Source organism: Gossypium hirsutum, chromosome D10 (genome assembly GCF_007990345.1).
Source record: "Gossypium hirsutum isolate 1008001.06 chromosome D10, Gossypium_hirsutum_v2.1, whole genome shotgun sequence".
NCBI classification, from domain to species: domain Eukaryota; kingdom Viridiplantae; phylum Streptophyta; class Magnoliopsida; order Malvales; family Malvaceae; genus Gossypium; species Gossypium hirsutum.
Window position 1 is genome coordinate 9,663,972 of NC_053446.1, and position 23,341 is coordinate 9,687,312.

The 23,341-nt window shown below is 35.8% G+C and overlaps 1 protein-coding gene across 1 annotated transcript; it reads left to right on the top strand.

Moving 5' to 3' along the window:
- Positions 1-16,782: 16,782 nt before the first annotated feature.
- On the top strand, positions 16,783-17,478 carry LOC121222018 (golgin subfamily A member 5-like). The gene has a single exon (XM_041101902.1). The coding sequence runs from the start codon at positions 16,783-16,785 to the stop codon at positions 17,476-17,478; it is 696 nt and encodes a 231-aa protein (XP_040957836.1).
- Positions 17,479-23,341: the final 5,863 nt, after the last annotated feature.

Sequence of the window (23,341 nt, forward strand, 5' to 3'; positions counted from 1 at the left end):
TTGATAAAAATTCAAAATGGCTAACGTATTCATACAAGTTAAAATTTTGAAACTTGTTGGAAGAATCTAATGCTTTTTGTTTTTTATATTGAATTACGATTGGACTTTTCAAGTGAAAAAGATTTCTAGATATTGAGACTTAAACCAAAGTAACAGATCAATCTACAGAATTTATAAAATTGTTGGACATTTCAACATAAAAAAGTCCATATTGACACTAATAAAGAAAAAACCAGCTAATGAACCCCAAAAAATGAAGGTTAACTTGGTAAGATTGGCGTTTGCATTGGGATTGAATTCCAAGACGCAGCTGCCATTGTTGAATGAATCTAGAAAGTTGGCACATTATAATAAAGAAAGAAAGAGTGATGAACTTTCAACATACTCCATCATCTAGCAAACAAGAGCCTGGAACCCAGAGGCGATCACATAATCGACTATTCAGTTACTGAACTTGATGCCTTGGACCCTCAAATCATCAATGGGTTGCCGAAATCAACTGCCTAAAAGGTATAAGAAAACCCCTGTAGCCATTCCACTAACAATTAATCATTTTCCATTTAGATTAATATTGGGAATTTGGGGGGTTCATCCCATCAAATCAATCAAGAGTCTTTGCCTACATTCGGTTTTTTTAGTTTTTTATTTTATTAAAGGTAAAAGTATGATGAAAATTATGTATTAGAAATATTGTATTTTATTTTATTTATTAAAAATATAGATAAATTAAATTTTATATATTAAATTAAAAAATAAATTGATCATTTTTATGAAAATTTCCATCTATTTCTATTAGTAAAAACTGGTGTGATAAACGGAATAACTAGATAATTACCTGCATCTTATGTTGATATACAAGAATGAATTTTTAATAATAAAAGTGGATAAAATTTTTAACAGTATGACTAACTTGTCTTTAATCTAACGTACAAAAACTAATTTATTTATCTTTTTAATAAAAAAATAAAATTACAAACTAATTCTTAATACAAAAGTCTCCATAATATTTTTACCTTGCCCAAAAAATTATTGTACCATTGCCTTGTTAATCTTTCAAGTCAAACACAAGGGGCAACATTAAAGAATTCTTGTAAAGGATGAAAGACAAAACTTCAAAATCCCATTTTAATATAATGAGTTGAACATATATTAAGTATGAATATTTCAAAATAATAATATATATCACGTAGTTAATATTGATCTGGTGGCGCATTATTTTTCAATTAAAATTTATACAAATCGATATTAATATGTTTCAATGTGTCATTTCAAATTTTTTGATATTTTTTTAACAAATATTTAAAATATATAGAAAAAAATTATCAATTATATAAAACATTCATAAATAAAAATTCATCATTACTCAGCTTTTGGGAAGAAAACTGGATCCCGGAATTGGAGCCGCTGGAGCACTATCTCCAAAGGCCTGTTAATAATGCTGAAGTTGTGCCAATTTCAGCCATGGCAACGCCACATGGGGAGTGGAAGCTATACAAACTTGAAGGGCTTTTTGATCATGAAATACTGTCCAACATTAACCAAGCGATCCCCTCTAACGCTCACTTACAGGGGGACGCTATTAGCTGGAAAGGGAGTCATTCATGTATCATTCAAATATCCAACTAGTACAAATTGTTTTATCAAATCAGCTAGAATCCACGGGACCAATATGGAAGGTTATTTGGAGTTCGAATGTGCCTAACCGAGTGAGACATTTTCTACGACTGGTGATGTGGAGAATGAGCGTAGGTATAGCCAAGGCATGTCGGAGCTGCCATCATGTTGTCTCTGTGGAAACCCGGTTGTTTCAGTGCTGCATTCTCTAAGAGTGTCTTCTCCCAAGATTAGTGTGGTGTGCTTGGTTGAAGAACAGCCTCAATCTCAGTTCTTCTCAACGTCTCTCCAAACTTGATTATTGGAGAATTGAGTGGCTCTAGGGGCCAACAAAATTGTATGGGATACACTGTTCAGATTTGGAAGCAACGCAATCTTAGCATCTTCCAGTCAATCGATTGCAACTCTTCGCAGCAGATTCAATGTTGTTAGAACTAGGCTTCCAATTATCTCAAGTAGTATTAGAGTCGGATAGTAAATAGGCGGTTCAACTGGTACAAACAGAGAAGAGGAACAGCCAAGCATGCTCAACACTCTGAAACATTGGAAAGATGTTACAAAAGTGATGGAAAATCCAGGTTGACTATGTACCTAGAGAATGTAATGGTATTTCTGATCTCGTTGCAAAGCATGTCAATGGTGGACCTTCTCAACTTCGAGTGTTTCAGCAGTCTCTCCCTAGTATATGGAGTCGTATCTCATATGATGTAATACGCTATCAAAGTTTTAAATCCTCTTTTACTAGGCATAATGATTTATTTGACCCTCTGACTTTACAAAAAAAACATTTTAGTAATCGTTAAGAATCGACCTGATTAAACAATGAACAAGTAAAAATAGCAGAAAAATTTGAGAAATTGAACACACAAATTTAACGTGAAAAAACTCCTCCAAAGAGGATAAAAAACTACGGGTAAAGATAATTTTACTATAATGGAAAAAGAACAAATAGTATAAAAGATGGAGATAAAAAAAACTAAAACCCGAAAACAAAGAACTCTCAAAACGTAAACACAAAAATTCTCCAAAAGCGTTATGAGTTCTAATCTCTATTGGGTGTATTTTCTAAGGTTGTAAAAGAGCCTATTTATCGGCTAAATTCATAGGTCAAATAATAATAAAATAATCTAGACTAACCAGAGTTTGATTGAAACAAATAAACAGAGTTTAACTAGAAGATTATTTCTCAAATTTGACTGAAATAGGAGTCATACTCAATAAATCTCCACCTTGACTCATATTTCCACAACACAATTTTTGCCAAAGCCCGCCATAGGTCTATCTTGAACTATGCAGGGAATTAACTAAGTCGAATCTGTGGTTAGAAACTGAAAGACTTCTAGCCTTCAACTTATACACTGCCAAATCAATACTAACTCGAGCCTGATTTTCATGAACACAGTGCCTTAACTTTTCAAAACATGCAACCAAAAGAGAACCTCTCTTCAACGAAATAGTCGTACATTTTTCCCTCTTATGACCAAGTTGCCTCCGCTCCAAACGAGTTGACTTCGACTCCATAATGGATGAGAGACGTCCGATTTCGTGGTCACTGTAGAGCCTTCCAGAATATAAAGATTGTCGGTCCTTTTACCTTTTAACAAAACAAGAGCTCCACGAGATACATTAATGTCACTCGACTCGATGTTGATTCTACATCCTTTCAAGTCTAAAATACTCAAGAAGATGAGGTTCTTTCGTAAATCAGGTGCATACCTAACATCTGAGAGTGTCCTAATCATCCCATCGTGCATCTTAATTTTAACAGTACCAATACCAATTACTGTACTAGATGAATCATTTCCCATGTGCACAACTCCACCTTCAATCGAACTGTATGTGGAGAATCACTCTTGTAATAGCCCATTTTCAGTGAAATCAGAATAGTAGTTACGAGACCACAAATTTGAAGTCAAAAATTTTATTTTATTATTATTTTATGATCTACAACATGATAGAAATACCGAATAAAAATTTTGTTAAGAAATTTTACTATTTACATGCTTAATTTGATAAAAAGAACTAAATCGCGTAAAGTACAAAAGTTGAGTTCTTATAGTTAAAGGTATTAAATAGCTATAGATATTTTAAGTGGAAGTCCTTATATGGTAATTAGACCATTTATAAGTTAGTGGAAGATGTTGGCTTGACAATTTTGAAATTTGGTTTAATTAATAAGGTTAATTTTGGAAATTAGTAATTATATGTTATAATAAATAAAACAAATGAAAAATCCATCATCTTTTAATTTTTTTCAACCGAATTTAGAAGGCGAGAAGCCATTTTTAAAGCTTAACTTTCGCCAACCCTAATTTCTTCAATTAGGTATGTATTTTTAATATGTTTTTAACTATTTCTATGTTTTTGGGATCGTTGTAGCTTAATCTAGCTATCTCGGGGATTAATTTGTGAAACTTTTTAACTATTAGGGTTTTACCATTGATGAATATATATGAGTTTTGAAGTTTGATTATAGAAAATGAATGGTTGTTGTTAGATAAACAACTTTTGTAAAGGAATTTTAGATGAAATTATCAATTATGGGCTAAATTGAAAAATAGAAAATATTGTGTGGTGAAATTGTGAATTTATGAAATATATGGGCTGCTACTAATATGTATAAAAATCAGCTAGGCTTGGGTAAAGGTTAAATTGCATGAATTTTACTTTTCGAGCCTAGGGACTAAATTGTAAAGAAATTAAAAGTATTGGGGTAAAATGGTAATTTTGCCAAAAATACATTTTGGACTAGTTTGAATGAGAAATATATTAAATTAAGTTAAATTTATCCACATAGATCCAGTTAGACCTCGTACAGAATTAGATCGGGGCAAAAAGAAAGTCTCAGATTAATCGCCTCCGTATCTACATATACTTGTCGAGGTAAGCACGTGAAATTAAATTGTGTATTTATATGTTTTAATTGAATTATATGTATGTTATCTGTATAATTGCCATGTATAAATACCGATTGCATATTCGACGACGTGCGACGATTACCGAGTCCCGTTTAAACCTTAGAAATTCGTAGGATACAAATGACATGTCATTAAGGATTACCTATTCTCAGCTCGTATGAGCTTACCGATTGCAACTCGTAAGAGCTTATCGATTCTCAGCTCATATGAGCTTACCATTTTACAGCTCGTGAGAGCATACTAATTCATAGCTTGTATAAGCATACATGTACAAGAATTGACAGATTATAGTTTAGCACACTATGTGTGAGCTATCTCGAGTATCCAACGATATTCTAAATGGTTCAACGGGAAATGTTCTGTTACGAGATGATTGAGTTCGATACAAATTATTATAGGTATATACATGAGATATGGAAATGATGTTACATGATATATTGAAACATGAAATGGATGATAATTTACCCATTTGTTTGGCTAGTGTTTTGGCACTTTGAGGATAGTATAAGTCTAGTATATGGTATGTAAATAATTGCTCTTTAAAGGTTGATGGATAACTTGGTATGGTTGAATTATGGAAGATGAAAATTGTGGTATGAATATACATATTGAATATGTGCTTTGTGATAGGATGTAATTGTGGTAAATTGGTGTTTTGGTGGAAATGATTTATATGGTCATTTGATGCTAGTTTTAGAATGGAGTTTTGGTACCAAATGGTATGTTTTGTTAAATGGTCTACATGATAAGTTTTGGTGTAAATATTTATGTATGTTAGTTGAACAATTGGTTATATTGAACACATGATTAGTCATGTTTATAAGTTGTCATTTGAGGTGCCTAAGGGCATATTGGTTGTATGTGATCATACTATTTGTATAAGGTTTGATTATGCTTGTTTTGGATGCCTTATTATAACTTGTGTATATGTGCATTTTTTGGTGTAGGTTTAAACCAAATTGGGTGAGAAATATGGCTTGTAAAATGGCCTATTTTCGTCCACACGGGCAGAGACACGGGCGTGTGTCTCAACCGTGTGTCACACACGGCTGTATGTCCCCTATACTTATCAAAGGGTTTCAAGTCAGGCTGTTACACGGCCTAGCACACAGCCTGGCGCACGAACGTGTAAGATTACTTCAAAGGGTACACGGCCTAGCACACGAGCATGTGGCTTGGCCGTGTGGCCCAAGTCAGTGAGTGGCACGGGCACAGACACGGGCTGGGACACAACTGTGTGTCCTTATTTCGAATGTCCACACGGCCTGAGACACAAACGTGTCATTGGCCATGTGACCCCTGCAGCTTTGAAATTTTTCAATGTTTTTCCAAAAATTCTCTGAGTTTTTTATTTAGTCCTGACTTGTTTCTAATGTGTATTTAGGGCCTCAAGGGCTCGTATAAGGGACAATATATATAATTTTGATTGGTTCTAATGTGATTGTTAATATGTTATGAAATGTTTGTAATTTCTGTCCATTTGATTTGTAATCTTCGGTAATATTCTATAACCTGTTCTAGCGACAGATACGGGTTAGGGGTGGTACAATTCTCTATTGGAACACATGTGGAAAGAACATCTCGAATCTAGGATCCACTCGGACGTGAGCTTGGAGTTATCGCTTGTTGACACTAACAAGAAACCATCACCGCTTTCATCAGCCAAATTAGCACCAGCTACATCTTCCTCGTTACTCTCAGCAACTCTTTTATTTTGTAGGTTATGACAATCTGCTTTGACGTGACCTAACCTTTTACAATAGCGACACCTTTTGTCTTGCTTCTTTGATGCTACCAAAACAAAAGCTTGCCTATCTGCCTTGCTATCCGAACCAAACTCGTTGTTGAGTTTTTCTCTACTCAACAAATGACCCTCCACATTTTTAAACGAGAGTTTATCTCTGCCATAAATCACGGTCTCCCAAAAAGACTTGTATGAATGGGTTAAAGAGCACAATAATAGCATAGTCTGATCTTCATCTTCAATCTGAACTTCAACGTTCTTTAAAACATTTAAAAGAGTTATGAATTGATTGATGTGATCTCTAATAAGCTCATCTTCATTCATGTGAAACATAAATAGACGTTGTTTCAACACTAAACGGTTAGCCAGAGACTTAGTCGCATAAAGAGTTTCTAATATATTTCACAAAGCGGATAAGGTCTTCTCTATCAATACCTCCTACAATACTATATTCGTGAGGCACAATCGGATTGCAGATAAGGCCTTTTCATCAAGCTCTTCTCATTCTATTTGATTTAAATTCTCAGCCTTTTTCCTAGTAATAACTTTTTTTCAGACCGGTTTGAACTAGAATTGCCATCATCCAAACTTGTCACATATTGAAATTTGTGACACCATCGAACTTCTCAATTTCAAACCTTATTGCTACCATCTCTGGACGGGCTGATCTACAAAATTAAACTAGCTCTGATACCACTTGTTGGGGATCGACTCGATTAAATAACGAACAAGTAAAAATAGCAGAAGAAATTAAAAAATTGAACACATAAATTTAACGTGGAAAAACTCCTCCAAAGAGGATAAAAAACCACGGGTAAAGATAATTTTACTATAATGGCAAAAGAACGAAGAGTACAAAAGATCGAGATAAAAAAACTAAACCCCAAAAACCTGAAAACAAAGAACCCTCAAAACGTAAACACAAAAATTCTCCAAAAGCGTTATGAGTTCTAATCTCTAATTGGTATATTTTCTAAGGTTGTAAAAGAGTCTATTTATAGGCTAAATTCATTGGTCAAATAATAATAAAATAATCTAGACTAATCAGAATTTGATTGAAACAAATAAACAGAGTTCATTTTTCAAAGTTGACTGAAATAGGAGTCATACTCAACAGTCATTTATTTAATTTTTCGTCTTTTTTAGCCTTTAAACTTACGTTGTTTGTCAAATCACCCAAAAATTGATAAAAGAAGTTAACGTATGTTAACTTTGTTGATGTGATATACACATGGATTACCATGTGGCAGCCACATCAGCAGTAAATTATTTTTTAAAAATTTAACAAATTCAAAAATTTATTAAAAATAAAAATATCAATATAAAAATTATTAGAAATATATATATAAAAATTAATTAATTGCTAACATGGCATAAACGTAGACTGTCACATGGATACCATATCAGCAAAGCTAGCAGACGTTAACTTTTTCATCCATTTTGTGATAATTTGACAAACAGTACAAATTTTAAAACTAAAAGAGATGAAAAATTAAATGTAGAAGTAAAATAATTTATTTTTTTATGCCTTGTTATTTAAACGAAACTACATATGATTTTTTATCTTATTATCCCCACCACCTAAAAAAATGAAAAAAAAAACATACATACATACATATCAAATGTTTTGAAAAGGTTACTTCTATTATCTTTTTAGTTTATATATTTTAAATTTAAAGAATGTTGAAAAATAGACTAACTTTAAAGTTACATTTGTTACAATTAACTTTAAGCTTTTAACTCTTAAAGCTAAAATTTTATTATTTATTATCATAATAGTAAAAAGTATGAATTTTTATATTTTTGATATTATTTATGTACATATTTCTAAATGGAATTAGATAGAAGAAGTTGATACTGCAAATCAAAATTTTCACTAATATAAAAAAGGCAATGCACAATGGTCATGGTACGAAACCGACCCCCATATTCAAAATTACAATCTAAATCACAAGATATCAAAAGGAAAAAATAAAAATAAAAAATTCAGTTCTAAGATTTTCTTTTTTTAATTGCAAATAATTTCAAAGTAACAGATGTGGGGAAAAAGGCAAATAAATTGAGGAACTAAAAACAATAAAAGTCTCATCCCACTTCTAGTCCTGCCAAACGCCTCATGCATCGTTATAGACTGTCGTCTTCCTCTTTTCCTCCATGCGGTCACAGGTCACTCTCTTATACTTGCAATTTTAAATTTAAAATATAAATAAATTAAATTCTTTAAAATAAAAATAAAAATATTAAATTCTAAATATGCAAATAATATAGAGTCATTAAGCATAGTTTAACCTATTGTCTTTATGTATTATTAGGATTTTGTAACACCCCTAACCCACATCCGTCGCCAGAATAAGGTTTCGAAGCATTACCGAAGCTTATTGATCAAACAGACATAAATTACAAACATTTCTTATCATATTATATTCAGGTCAAAAGCCAATTAAACTCATACATATTGCCCTTTGTTCAAGTCCTCGAGGCCCAAAATACACGTTATAAACAAATTGGGACTAATTCGGAAACTCAGAGAATTTTTCAAAAAATATTAAAAATTTTCGAAGCTGTAGAGTTCACACGGCTGTGTGGTCAGGCAGAACATGCCCGTGTCTTAGACCGTATGGGCATCCAAAGTAGGGACACACGGTCGTGTCCCAACCCTTGTCTGTATCTGTGTAACTCTCTGACTTGGGTCACACGACCGAGCCACACGCCCGTGTGCCAAACTGTGTGTCAAACTGTGTGCCCTTTCGAAATGGCCTTGCACGCTCGTGTGCTAGCTGTGTGTCTCACACGGCCCAGTCACACGCTCGTGTGTCTGGCCGTGTGGACTCAAAATGTACCTTAAACAACAAGTTTACCATTCCCTGCAAGCTCGGACAATAAGCAACTCAAAAATCATTCATTTAACCAATTCAAAACACAATCAAACACATCCAAATCATATCAAACAAACATCCTAGGTGCCTAACCAATGTACCCTCATAGGTACCACAATTATATCATCATTTTAAATCATGCTTAATTCAATTTATTTTGTCTAATTCATGAACACTTAAACATTAACTTAATTTCACATGTTTATATATATATACCAAACTAACATTATATTTATAACCTCATTTACAAACAATTCACAAAATAACTATTAATTGGACATCCTAGGTACATGCCGACACAAAAGGATAAACATCACCATATTTGAGTTCGGGATCGTTGTTGGATGCTGAATGTGCGATCAAAATTAAGTACCTAACCTGCGTACGGAAAACAAAACCGTACGCTGAGTAAAACTCAGTGGTATTTCTATAATTTGAATATTTAAAGACAAGATAATATAATATGCACATTTTAATTATAATCACAATTGAATATTAAAAACCACGTTTATTCATACAATGACATTAGTCATTCAATATTCAATTCATAAATACATCATTCAAACCATACTCAATTCTCATCATTTGCTATATAATAGCTTTTCACAATATGATACACATATCATTTAAACAACAATATTGTTCATTCCACATCCAATTCATGAATACACAATCCATGTGTCTCAATCCATATTTCAATTCACTGTCCCATTTTCATTTCACATACAATATCATCTAATATCAATCATAGTGTCATTTCAATTAATTACCCCTATTAACACGACTCAGACAGATACATGAATCCAACCAAACACACCAGTTTGGCACCCAGTGCCTCATCGGATAATTCGAAATAGTAAATTGACACCAAGTGTCTCATCGGTTAAACCGAAGTAATTTGGCACCCAGTGTCTCATCAACTCGAAGTCGAAGAAATCCCTGAACTCTTCCAATCCTATGGCATGCCATCTATATCTGACTCAGCCCGATACAGTTAATAGGGTTTCTATTCACTTTTCAAATAGAACCAATATTCATTTCAATTCAAATAATTAATATATTCAATATATATACCAATTCAATCCATTCAATCAACTTAAATTCAATTCAATGACAAAGTGTCAAATACTCACCTCAACACTTACCATATACATTAAATCAAAAATACAACAATTAGTAACTAAGTTCGGATTATAGAAATACAAACCAAAAATTCTAAGCTATTCCTCGCCAACTTTATATTTCCCCTTTTTAGTCGAGGATCCCGGTACGACGTTAGCTACGGAATTAAAACAATTAAAATTCATCAATACAACACAATTTAATTTCATATTGAAAATTTTAATTTTTACTCAATATTTGCCTAAATTCAAATTTAGTCCCTAAACCGAGACTCATTTTATTTCTTCACAATTAATCTTATATTTTCATAAAAATTTCACTTTAAACTAAATTTAACTCCCTATTTTCACTTAAATTCATAAATTTCAAATTTTTCACAATTTAGTCCATTTTATTCAAAATTTACAATTTATTCTACAATTCAATCCTTTTTTATTTCTAACTTAAAAATCTATCAATTTAATCTCTAATACTAAAATTATTCAACATTAACAACACTTAAAAACTTTATAATTTCTAAAATTTCGGTATGGGTCGGGTAGTATTTAAAATCGAGATTCCAAAAACATAAAAAATACAAGAAAAATGACTAAATTGACTAACCAATTAAACTTAGAAACTTTGAAACCCCTAGCCTTGTGTTTCTCCTTTCTTTCTTTCTTTCTTTCCCTTTTTCTTTTTCTTTCTTTCTTCTTTCTGTTTCGTTTCTATCTTTCTATCTTTATTTTTTTATTACTCATTTTATTATAATATAATATATGTACTTAAACATTAAGGTAAATATATTAGAATATATATTTTAACTTTAAATTTTATAATAATTTCTCCTTATGCCCCCTCATTTAAAAAATTGGCATAATTTCTTCTTTAGTCCCTTTAATTTTTTTTTAATTTATAATCCAACTTTCACACTTTATGCAATTTAGTCCTTTTACCTAATTACTTTTAATTCATGCAAATTCACTTAACCAAAACCTAATTAACTACACAACTAACTTCGTAAATATTTCTAACAAATATTTACGAGTCTAATTTACGAAAACGGAGCCCCAAAAATAAACTTTCTAACACCCATTGTACAACCCAATTTTGCCCAGACCTGGGCCCAAGAACCCAAAATCAATTAACTCTCCTAAACTTAACCGAGGCCATTACCCAATACCCAAAACCACCTAGACCTTACCCATCAACCCAAACTCGAATGGCCCAATACAAACCCGGGCCCAATTCAAACCTAATGACCCAAAATTAAACAGACCTAAATTAAAGCCCAATTAACCCTAAACCTACCAAAGCCCAAATCAGCAACCCAATTTAGCCCAACAGACCCAAGCCCAAGTGTCAAAGTCAGACTAGGGTTTCAGATTTTCTGAAACCCTAGCGCCGCACCTATTGACCTTTGGTCTGCTGCCGCCGCCGCCAACGTCACGTCGCCACCGCCCTGGTTACGTCGCCGCCCCACTTGCGCCGTCGCCTGCAAAAAAGAGAACAAGCAAACAAAGAACGCAGGCAATAGAAGATCGGCTATAAAAGCCAGCAAAATGTAACTTTGTTTTTTTTCTAGCGATCTATGTAACGCAAAAACAGAGAGTAACCAAAAAAGAAAAAAACAACAATAAACAGTTTCAAGGTGATCTAAGCCTCTTGAATCCTCTGTCTTCTTTTATATTAAGTTTTATTTGAATTTATCTCTCTAAAAAGGTCAAGAAAAGGGTGAAAGGCGATACCTTTCACTTGCGGCACGCCCCCGTCGGTGATCCCTTCTGCGCCGGAGCCGTAGAAATCCTCTGGGGTTTCGTTTAGGCCGCGCCAGAGGAGAGACGAGCAAAAAGGAGCAGCCCCTCCCCTTTTCCTTTCATTTTTCGGCAAGGCGAAGCCGCGATGAGGCCACGGCGAAGCCTTTGCGCGAGCTCCTCGACGGTGTGGTCGGATTCAAAGGGGAGGGGAATCGTTTGTTTAAGAAACAAAGAGAAAAGAGAATGATTTTGAGTTTTTTTTTATTTTAACTGTAAAAAATGAATTTTTGTAAAAAACTTTCTGTTTAAATAGCAGTATAAAACGACGCCGTTTAAGCCTTCTCTGACCCGCGTGGTGACCCGACCCTGGGGGAGGATCCGCGCGTTTTCGCTAAATAGACTAATTGCGCCATTGGTCCCTTTGATTTTGTAGCGCTTTCAGGGCAGTTTTCCGCATACTTGCGATTTCGACCATAAATTTCTCTTTTGTTTCAATTTGGTCCATAGCTATGGGTTGGGATTGCACTTGAACGGCGTCGTTTAGCTGGTGTGGGATATTTTCCCTACTGATCCCCCTTTCCTTTTTCGCTTTTGAAATTAGTCCTTACGTTGTTTTCCTTTTTTTAAAAAATTTATCCCGCCTATTTAGTTTAAATTGTATTTTAATCCCTTTTTATTATCTTGTTATTTTATCATTTAAAATGCGATACTGTGCTTTTCATGCTTTTTTTTTATTTTTCAAATCTTGCTATATATATATGTATGTATATGCATGATGATATTTAATAATATATATATCATTTTATTATCTTTTTAATATATATGTGTATGTGTTTACATTTACCTTAGTTTTTTTTATATATCTATATGCCTATGTTTCTAGAATACGTATTTGTATATATACATTCATGCGTATTTCTTAACCTGCATATACATATATACTTGCATATTATATATGTATATATATTTGATTACACATTTTATTTTCATGAACATACATATATTTATATCTTTTTTGTATATATCTTAAAATCATTTTTCTATATTTTATAAGTTGTATATACATATTTTCTTTCATTTTACAATGTATGTATGCACCTATTTTTCATATGTATTTCATTATTTTCATATTCTATAATTTTATACACCTACGTATATATATGTACATATTTATATATATATAATTTTTTTCCTTTTTTTAATATACTTTATATATATATTTTATAATTTATGCATACACACATATTTTAAATTCATGTCCATATACATCTCTTTACATTTGCAATTATATTCAATATTTATTTATTTCATTTTCATTAGTATTTTAAATGATAGATTTAATTTTGTTTGTTTGTATATTTTATTGTTTGTATGTTGTAAGGCCGACTTTTATTTATTTTATGTCGTTATCGCATTTCATATCGTTTTTATACTTTCATATCCATTATGGTTTTACCATGCATAAAAAATGTAATTAGCTTTCGTATTTTTGTTATGGTTTTCGTGTTTTTATTATACTCGATTTAACAAAATTTGTTTTGAATAAATAATATTTCGTGTTTAGATTCGAGAGGATCGTACCCTAACTTACTGGGTTTCGATTTTCACGATAAATCTAAATGCATGAATCTTTTTAAACTCAATTTTTAAATGATCTCGGGATTAAAAAATAGCGTCCTAACTTACTGGTCGTGATCTCGTTTTTAAATCCGAGAGGGCTAATTTTTTTTAAAATAAACATTTTTCATTCGCGTATCGGGAATTCGAGACATTGTGTCTTAACTTACAAGATATGATTTTCTTTCTCGAATAACGTGAAATATCCCCTTTTTCTTGAAAATTTTCAACGTTTTAATAAAATGATCATATTTTTAAAATTCTCCAAAGTTCTCAATTTTCGACATTAAGACATTAAGTAATCAACTAGGTGCCAATTTTGGGCGTATCGAGGGTGTTAATCCTTCCTCGTGCGTAACCGACTCCCGAACCTTTTTTTCTGAATTTCATGGACCAAACTTGTTGTTTTAATAAAATCAAACCCTTTATTAAAAACAACCACTTTTCGAGGTGATCCAATCACACCTCATAAAAAAAAGGATTGGTGGCGACTCCCGTTTCATTATTTCAAAACCCAAGTCGACCCCGTTTTCAATCCAAAAAATGGTGTCAGCCCTGTTCGCCGGTTTCTGGGCTCTGGTCGGAGGAAGGGAGAGAGACTTGAGAGAAATTTTTTGTTTTTTTTTCGAGAAGAAGGGAAGAATGAAAATTTTGAAAAAAAATTAGTTTAAATAGGCTTCTAAAACGACGTCGTTTTGGGCAGCCTTCTTAGGCACCAAAACGGCGCCGTTTTGACCTGACCCGTTGACCGACCCGACCCGCTCCAGGGGGATCCGCGTGTTTTTGACGGAAGGACTAATTGCACGTTTAGCCCTTCCTCTTTTTAATGCTTTTAAAATTAGGTTCTTTTAATCTTTTGAATTTTACCCGGAAATTTTTTGCGTTTTCAATTTAATCCTTACCCGAACTACGTCATTTTAATGGAAGGGAAATTTCCTTTACTGGTCCCTCCATGTTTTATGAATTTTCAGAGTAGTCCCCCCACTTTTCGAAGTGATCCAATCACACCTCATAAAAAAGGATTGGTGGCGACTCCCGTTTCATTTTTTCAAAACCCAAGTCGACCCCGTTTTCAATCCAAAAAATGGTGTCAACAGCTTGGCGACTCCACTGGGGAATTTTTCAAAATAAGTGAGTCGAGCCACGAGTTGATTACTTTTTGTCTTTTTGTCGAAAATTGAAAATTTGGTTTAAATTTACGATCCTTTCATGGCATTTCATTCTTCATTATAATTTTCATCATTGTGATTTATAATGGCTCTGTTTGTCTAAATTTTGGTATCTTTTGCATTGCATTGCATGACCTTTGGTCACACCCTTTTAAGTGGGAGTGAGAAGCTACTCCTTCGTGAGGTTTTCACCTCCGTGCAGGATAGTGGATCGCTTTCGGGATACATCCGTACCTATGTCTTCGTGAGATTTTCATCTCCGTGTAGACATAGGGAAATGTATCCCTCTGAACCGAACTCGGTCTGTATGAGCCTATAATGGGTGAAGATCGAGGAATCTGCTGGTTCGGGTACCTTATCTTTAGAGCCAAACCTCATATAGTGGACTTAGGAACTTAGCCTAGATAGAGCCACTCCAAACCCTAGTAGATACCCTGATATATGCTTTTATTCTTTCTGAATTGTCGTGGATTGTATGTTTATACCTGATACTAACGTTTGTTGTTTTATTTTGGATGCATGACATTTCAACAGCATGGCATTTCACTATAAAAGGCGTTGGTTCATATTCGGTTTCTAGAAAGAAAGCTTATCATGGAAAGGGGATTTCTTGATAAGGTGGAAGATTATGCGGCGGTGCGAATTTGGTCAGAAACGACACAACGAGAGAAAGGGGATAGTTTGGCTGAAGGATATGAATCTGAGTTGTGAGACTTCACCCGTATTAGAGTAACCCAGAACAATTTGCAAGAATTGAAAGAAATTTGGAGCCAGTTGAACGAGGAGGACAGACGATTGTTCTATTCCGATTATGGGGATTTGCCGTACCTGCTAGATATGAAGGTAGACAAGCACCTGTTTCGGGCTCTCGCACAATTTTGAAACCCCGCCTACAGTTGTTTTACATTCGGAAAAGTCGACTTGGTACCTACGATAGAAGAATATACGGCTTTACTTCGGTGTTCAAAGAGTCAAGTCGATAGAATCTACTCAAGAGCTGCAAATGCACCTTTTTTGAGAAGATTGATGAACATAACAGGTATGAGTGAGCAGTGGGTTACAGCCCGAATCAAACAAAAAGGGGATAACAAGTGCATTTCTTGGAGGAATTTGAAAGATGTGGTCCTAGTGCATCCAGATGTAAAAAAGAGGGTAGATGTCTTCGCTTTGTGCCTATACGGCTTAGTTATCTTTCCCAGAGCTTTGGGGCATATTGATGAGGCAGTCACTGATCTATTCGACCGTCTCGACAAGGGAGTTACTCCAGTTCCAACAATTCTAGCGGAAACATTCAGATCATTGAATACCTGTCGACGAGCGGGTGAAGGCAGATTCGTCGGATGTGTTCAGTTATTACTTGCGTGGTTCCACAGTCATTTTTGGAAAGTGGATAAGGTGTCATATCGGGTCTTCTCTGAAAACTATTCGCCACTAAAGGAGATAGTAGGTACATCGAGAAGAGATGACATTTCGATGGAAAAATGGATGGCAATTCTTCAGAGCCTTCAAGAAGAGGACATTGAATGGAGAGCTCCGTGGTGACTTCCAGACGAAATTTTGTATCGGTGTGGTGATTTTGATTGGGTCCCTCTACTTGGAATCTGGGGAGCTATTGGATATGCCCCGTTGTTAGTGCTCAGACAATACAGGTTAAGATAGTTTATACCCGCAACCCAGGGACTAGCCGGGTGTGAATTCGCATACGGGAGTGATGGTTACAAAAAGAGGATTCGAGAGATATCCAATGCGTGGAACCAAACTCGACGAATGAAGAGATTGGCTGTAGGACCAATGACGACTCCTGAGTACGACGAATGGAGGGCCAGAAGAATCAATGACAATATTCCCAAATCGAGTTATGAAGGCAGCCAGTCATTAGAAGAGCATTTAAGGGTCGTCCCTTCTGAACTGGAAATTTTAAAATAGGATTTTGAAACAAGAAATGCAGAGTTGGAAAAGCAGATAGAGCGAATAGAGGAAGAAAAAATGAATTTAAGACTGGATGCAGATGTTCAGAAGCTTGAGGCGGAGCGACTAAGAAAAGGGAAAGCTAGGGCTGAAGAAGAGCTTGATAGTTTAAAAACAGATTACAAGAAGCTGCGATTATCAATGAGGACTGCCGGGTTGGGAAAGTCTTCTGAACAGTGGCGCAAGGAGATTCAAGAAGAAAAGAATAGGGCTGATGAATGGGAGAGGAGGTTCCAAGAAATTCAAGCACAGAACGAGACTTTAAAGAGGAGTTTATCGGAGAATCAGAAAGAGAAAGGGGAGCTGGAGAACAGAGTAACTGAATTAGAAGGATCTCTTCATCGGCATCGAAATCGAAATTCTGTGATGGAATTAAGGGCAAGCTTAAATAGAATTGAAGAAATGAAAGAAAGAATTGAAGAGTTAGAAGCAGCATTACGAAATTGTGAGATTCGGATTAAGTACTTGGAATCTAATGAAGATCGTCAAGCCGAGCAGTTGCACTACTTTCAGAACCAAGTAAGAGATAGGGATCACATTATGGGAGAAGTCGTGCTTCAAATCCGAGAGGTGGCTGACCATTTGCAGACGTTAGCAATACAAGCTGATGTGTTAAGCGAAAAGTACGAATTAGAGTCAAGTCGAGGACAAGAGTTAGCCTCGTTACTTAAGAAAATTAGAGTTTTGAGTATTAGGGCTAAGTCGTATCTGTAATCCACCTTATGTAAAGAAGTTTGTTTTCTAGTAAAGTTTTTAGAATGAAATTGAATTAGAATCAACGTCCCTTTTTGCATTCATTTCATGCACTGCATCACATTATATGCATTAACAACCATTAAAGGACCCTGATTGAATAAAATTATTTCAGCTAACCTAGAAAATCGACACTGTTACGGCACTCAGGCTAAGTCAAAAATTATGGAACAAAGGTTGGAAAAACTAGAACGACTTCAAAAGGAAATGCAAGACCAGTGGCAGGTGCAAATGAAAGAACATGTGGAAAAGATCCAAAAAGACATGGTACAAAAGATGAAGGAGTCTCAGGATGACCTAATGACTAAATTGACGCAATTAATAACCAAGGGAGTGGATACAGGGAAAGGTCCTGTGATTTGCGATGAAGAAAAAAACAATGATGAACCATTTTTTCCTCCAGGATTTACACCTCTGCATGCGCAAGTTCAGACTGAACCACATCCACGAAGACCTTCTGTATTGATTAGGCCCCAGCATCTTCAAGGTGATGCTTCAATACCAAAGAACTTTCAGGTCGGATCTGGTTCTAGTCCTGGCGATAATCTGGTTAATTTTGTTGTCCTGGATTTCGATGAAGTAGCTGAGAAAGACAAGGTAAAGGAAGAGTTACCAAAGCAGTTTGAGGAGAAATAGAAATGGATTGAAGAGAAGTTTAGGGCGATAGAAAGTAGCGACAGCTATCGTGGAATAGATGCGAAAGATCTGAGCTTAGTTCTGGATTTGGTGCTTTCTTACAAATTTAAGATGCCGGAATTTGAGAAATATAATGGGACTAGTTGCCCAGAAGCCCATATCACTATGTTCTGCAGGAGAATGACGGGGTATATTAATAATGATCAATTATTAATACACTGCTTCTAGGATAGTCTTACAGGTGCGGCGTTAAAATGGTACAATCAGCTAAGCCGAACCAAAATTGCTACTTGGAGAGATTTGGCACAGGCATTCATGAGACAATATAATCATGTCTCAGAAATGATGCCTGACAGGATAACTCTGCAGAATTTGGAGAAGAAATGGAACGAAAGCTTCAGACAATATGCACAGAGGTGGAGAGAAGTGGCAGTGCAGATGCAACCACTTCTTTTGGAAAAAGAAATGACGACGCTTTTTATTAACACATTGAAATCCCCATTCATCACTCACATGTTGGGAAGTGCTTCAAAGAATTTCTCGGATATAATCATGAACAGCGAAATGATCGAGCATGTTATTAAAAGTGGAAGAATAGACGGAGGGGAGAACAATAAAAGGACAGCCCCGAGGAAAAGAGAAAATGAAGTGAATAATGTGAGTGCCTACAGTAAATCAATTACTGTGAGTCAACCAAGGAAAGCGGTCATTAATCAACAGGGCTCATCGAAACAAGAGTCGGGAATGAGGCAAAATACTGAGAAGCCCCAGTTCACTCCCATTCCAATGACATATAAGGAGCTGTACCAGAATTTATTTAATGCGTATGTTGTCGCTCCTCGTTACTTGAGTCCTCTACAACCCCCATATCCAAAATGGTATGACACAAACGCTCAGTGTGATTATCATACCGAAATTTCAGGACACTCGATAGAAAATTGTACTGCTTTCAAGAAGGTAGTGGAAGAACTTATCAAATTGGGCGTTGTCAAATTTGGTGACTCACCCAACACGGAAAGTCCATTGCCCAATCATGATGAAGGGGTGAACGCGATAATTGAGAATGGAGGAAGGAGAGTCAAAGCCAATGTGGCAGAGATAAGGACCCCCCTTGAATGGGTTTGGAAACAAATGGTGAAAGGAGGACGCATCAAGCAAGATTCAATAGAAAGGCCTGAAGGAGCAAGTAAGTTTTGTGAGTTCCACGCAGAAGAAGGCCACGACATCCAAAAATGTACCGAATTCAGAACCATGGTGTAAAACGTAATGGATAACAAAGAGTTGGAATTTTATGAAGAGATTAATGGACTAGAAGAAGGAGAAGTTTATGCTACAGAAGAAGGATCCATGGGGAAAGCCCAAAAGGCTAGTCACCTAGTGGTAATTATTTCAAAACCAATGAGCAGAGAATCTGGAATTCAAATAACGCTAAAGGTCATAATTCAAAAACCTGTATCCTTTCCTTACGAGGATAGCAAAAAAGTTCCTTGGAATTACGACTGCAATGTGACAATTCCAGGGAAAGAGAGCTTGGTAAACGCTTCAAGAGAGGACGAAGGATTCTATACACGAAGTGGAAAATGCTATGATCCAGCAAACGCGAGAGTGGAATCTGGAAAAGGAAAAGCCTTAGCAGTTGAGTTGGGAAAAGCAAAAACAAACAAAATTGAACCGCGTGTCAATCAGCCGGTAACTGAAAATGAGGCTAGAGAATTTCTAAAATTCTTGAAACATAGCGAGTACAGCGTGGTAGAGCAATTGCATAAACAACCAGCTCGTATCTCGGTGCTTGAATTGCTTATAAGTTCAGAGATACATCGTAATGCGTTGATTAAGGTGCTAAATGAAACTTATGTCGCTCACGATATCTCAGTGAATAAGTTGGACCGCTTGGTTAACAATATCAGTGCCGACAATTTCATTTTCTTTAATGATGATGAAATACCGCCGGGGGAAAGAGGAGCCACCAAAGCATTACATATCACTGCTCGTTACGGGGAGTATGCGTTAGCAGGAGTGCTAATTGATAATGGGTCAGCCTTGAATATTTTACCCCTATCCACCTTAAATAGGTTACCGATGGATAGCTCTCACATGAAATCATGCCAGAATATAGTGAGAGCATTTGATGGTACTGAAAGGAAGGTGATGGGAAGAATAGAAATACCCCTCTTAATTGGCCCGAATATATACGAGGTGGATTTTTTTAGTGATGGATATCAAGCCTTCGTATAATTGCTTGTTGGGAAGACCCTGGATTCATTCAGCAGGAGCGGTGCCTTCATCATTACACCAGAAGTTGAAATTGGTAACAGAAGGCCGGTTAATTACGATTGACGCTGAGGAAAATATCATTGCATCGGTAACCAGTGACGCACCATATTTGGGAATAGATGATGAGACGGTTGAATGTTCCTTTCGATCCTTAGAGTTCGTAAATGCAACCTCTGTCATTGAGGGAAAGAAGATCCCGATGCCCAGCATATCTAGAGCCACGAGGATGGGACTACAAATGACAGTTGGGAAAGGAGCTACGCTCGGAAGAGGACTGGGAAGATGCCTTCAAGGAAGGATAGAAGCACCAGTGCTGAAGGACAAGCAAGACCGTTTTGGTTTAGGATTTAAACCAAATGCTAAGCAAAGAAGAAAAGAGTTGGAGAAAAGACAAGAGAAGAGGAAGGCGCGTGTGAACGGAAAAGAAGTTGATTGGGAACCGATGGCTTTCCCCCACATATCCAAGACCTTTGTATCGGGAGGAATCATGTATTCTGGACTGAGGACTCCAAGAAGGGAGATCACAGAGGAAATGCTAGGAAACTTGAACATCAATTCCATATCGTAAGAAAAATCTGAAGAAGGAAGTACATCAGACATCTATCTCGTTGAACCTGGGAGTGTTTTAAACAATTGGACTGCAGAAGAAATGCCTGAAGTTTTTAGAGCTTTTTCAGAGTAATATTCAAAACATGCTAATTGTTCTAAGCCTAGAGAAAATGAAACTTTTTGTGAAATGAAATGGGCTTATATTTGAACATTGTGATTTCAATGAAATATATTTTTGCATTTTGAGTATATATTCTTTTAAAATTCTTTTCATTCTTTCACATGAATAGTCATCTTGGATGCCTTCATTCCAGATCATTCTTTCATTCATTCATGACCATATTAAATAAGAATCCTTAAATTCATACATTCCCTGTACATTTTTCGGTATTTATAACAGGTCCCAAGACATCAATAACATGAGTGACCCTACTATGGACTTAGAAAATCCTTTCGAACGAGGTATGTGTTTAGAGGAATCTCAAGATTTTGAAGATAACATAGATTGCAACCTATCTCCGAACTTGTTGAGGATGGTAGAGCAAGAAGAGAAACAAATCCTACCTCACAAGGAGACAGTAGAGACAGTGACTCTGGAAGAGGGAAAGGTGGTGAAGATTGGCACATGCATAGCTAAAGAAGTAAAACAAGACCTCATTGAGTTGCTTCGAGAATTCAAAGATGTCTTCACATGGTCATATCAAGATATGCCGGGGCTAAGTACTGACATTGTAGTTCACCGACTTCCTATAAAGGAAAATTGCAAACCAGTTCAGCAAAAACTTCGAAGAATGAGGCCAGATGTTGTATTAAAAATAAAAGAGGAGGTGCAAAAGCAATTTGACGCAGGATTCCTGCAAGTGGTCAAATACTCCGAGTGGGTGGCCAATATCGTTCCTGCCCCTAAGAAAGATGCGAAGGTACGAATGTGTGTGGATTATAGAGATTTAAATAAGGGTAGCCCAAAAGATAACTTTCCCTTGCCGCACATCGACACCTTGGTAGACAGCACAGCGGGGCATTCACTGTTTTCTTTCATGGATGGTTTCTATGGATATAACCAAATTAAGATGCATCCTAAGGATATGAAGAAAACTACATTCATAACCCTATGGGGAACCTTTTGCTATAAAGTGATGCCATTTGCGTTGAAAAATATAGGGGCAACGTATCAGAGGGCCATGGTAACACTGTTTCATGATATGATGCATAAGGAGTTAGAAGTCTATGTTGATGACATGATTGCGAAATCTAAAACAGAAGAGGAACATGTGTAGGTCCTTAAGAAATTATTTGTGAGGTTGAGAAAGTTTCAGCTAAAGCTAAATCCAGTGAAATGCACATTTGGGGTCAGATCAGGAAAATTACTGGGATTCGTAGTCAGTGAGAGAGGAATCAAGATTGATCCTGACAAAGTAAGAGCAATACAAGAATTACTTCCGCCGCGTACTCAAAAAGAGGTTCGAGGTTTTCTAGAAAGACTGAACTACATCACTCGGTTTATTTCACAATTAACCGAGAAATGTGACCCCATATTCCGTCTCCTTAAGAAACATAATCCAGGTGTATGGGATGAGGAGTGCCAAAAAAACTTTTGAAAAAGTTAAACATTACATATCCAACGCCCCAGTGCTGATGCCACCTTGCCCAAACAAACCGCTCATACTATATTTGGCAGTATTTGAAAATTCTATGGGATGCGTGCTTGGTCAACATGATGAGACAGGACGAAAAGAAAGAGCAATCTACTATCTCAGTAAGAAGTTCACCGAATGCGAAACATGATATTCGCCAATCGAGAAGTTATGTTGTGCCCTGATCTGGACAACTTGGAGACTGAGACAGTACATGTTATACCATACAACCTGGTTAATTTCTAAATTGGACCCTCTAAAATACTTGATGGAATCAATCGCTTTGAACGGAAGAATGGCCCGATGGCAAATTCTCCTATCTGTATTTGACATAGTCTATGTGAACCAGAAGGCTGTAAAAAGGAGTGCGATAGCGGACTTCCTGGCAAGTAGAGCGCTGGAGGATTATGAACCCTTGAACTTTGATTTCCCAAATGAAGATTTGATGTATGTTGCAACCACAGAAAAAGATTTCCAAGAAGGTGGTCATTGGAAGTTAAATTTTGATGGAGCTTCAAATGCTATAGGCAACGGAATCGGGGCAGTACTCGTGTCCCCTAGCGGAGATTATTACCCTTTTACTAGCAAATTGGATTTTGATTGTACAAATAACATGGCTGAGTATGAAGCTTGCATTATGGGCATCCGAGCAGCCATAGAGCGAAAAATTAAGGTGCTAGAGATTTACGGGGACTCTGCATTAGTAATTTACCAGCTCAAAGGGGAATGGG

Coding starts and splice junctions, on each gene's coding strand:
- LOC121222018 (XM_041101902.1), top strand. CDS start 16,783: ATGAATTTAAGACTGGATGCAGATGTTCAGAAGCTTGAGGCGGAGCGA.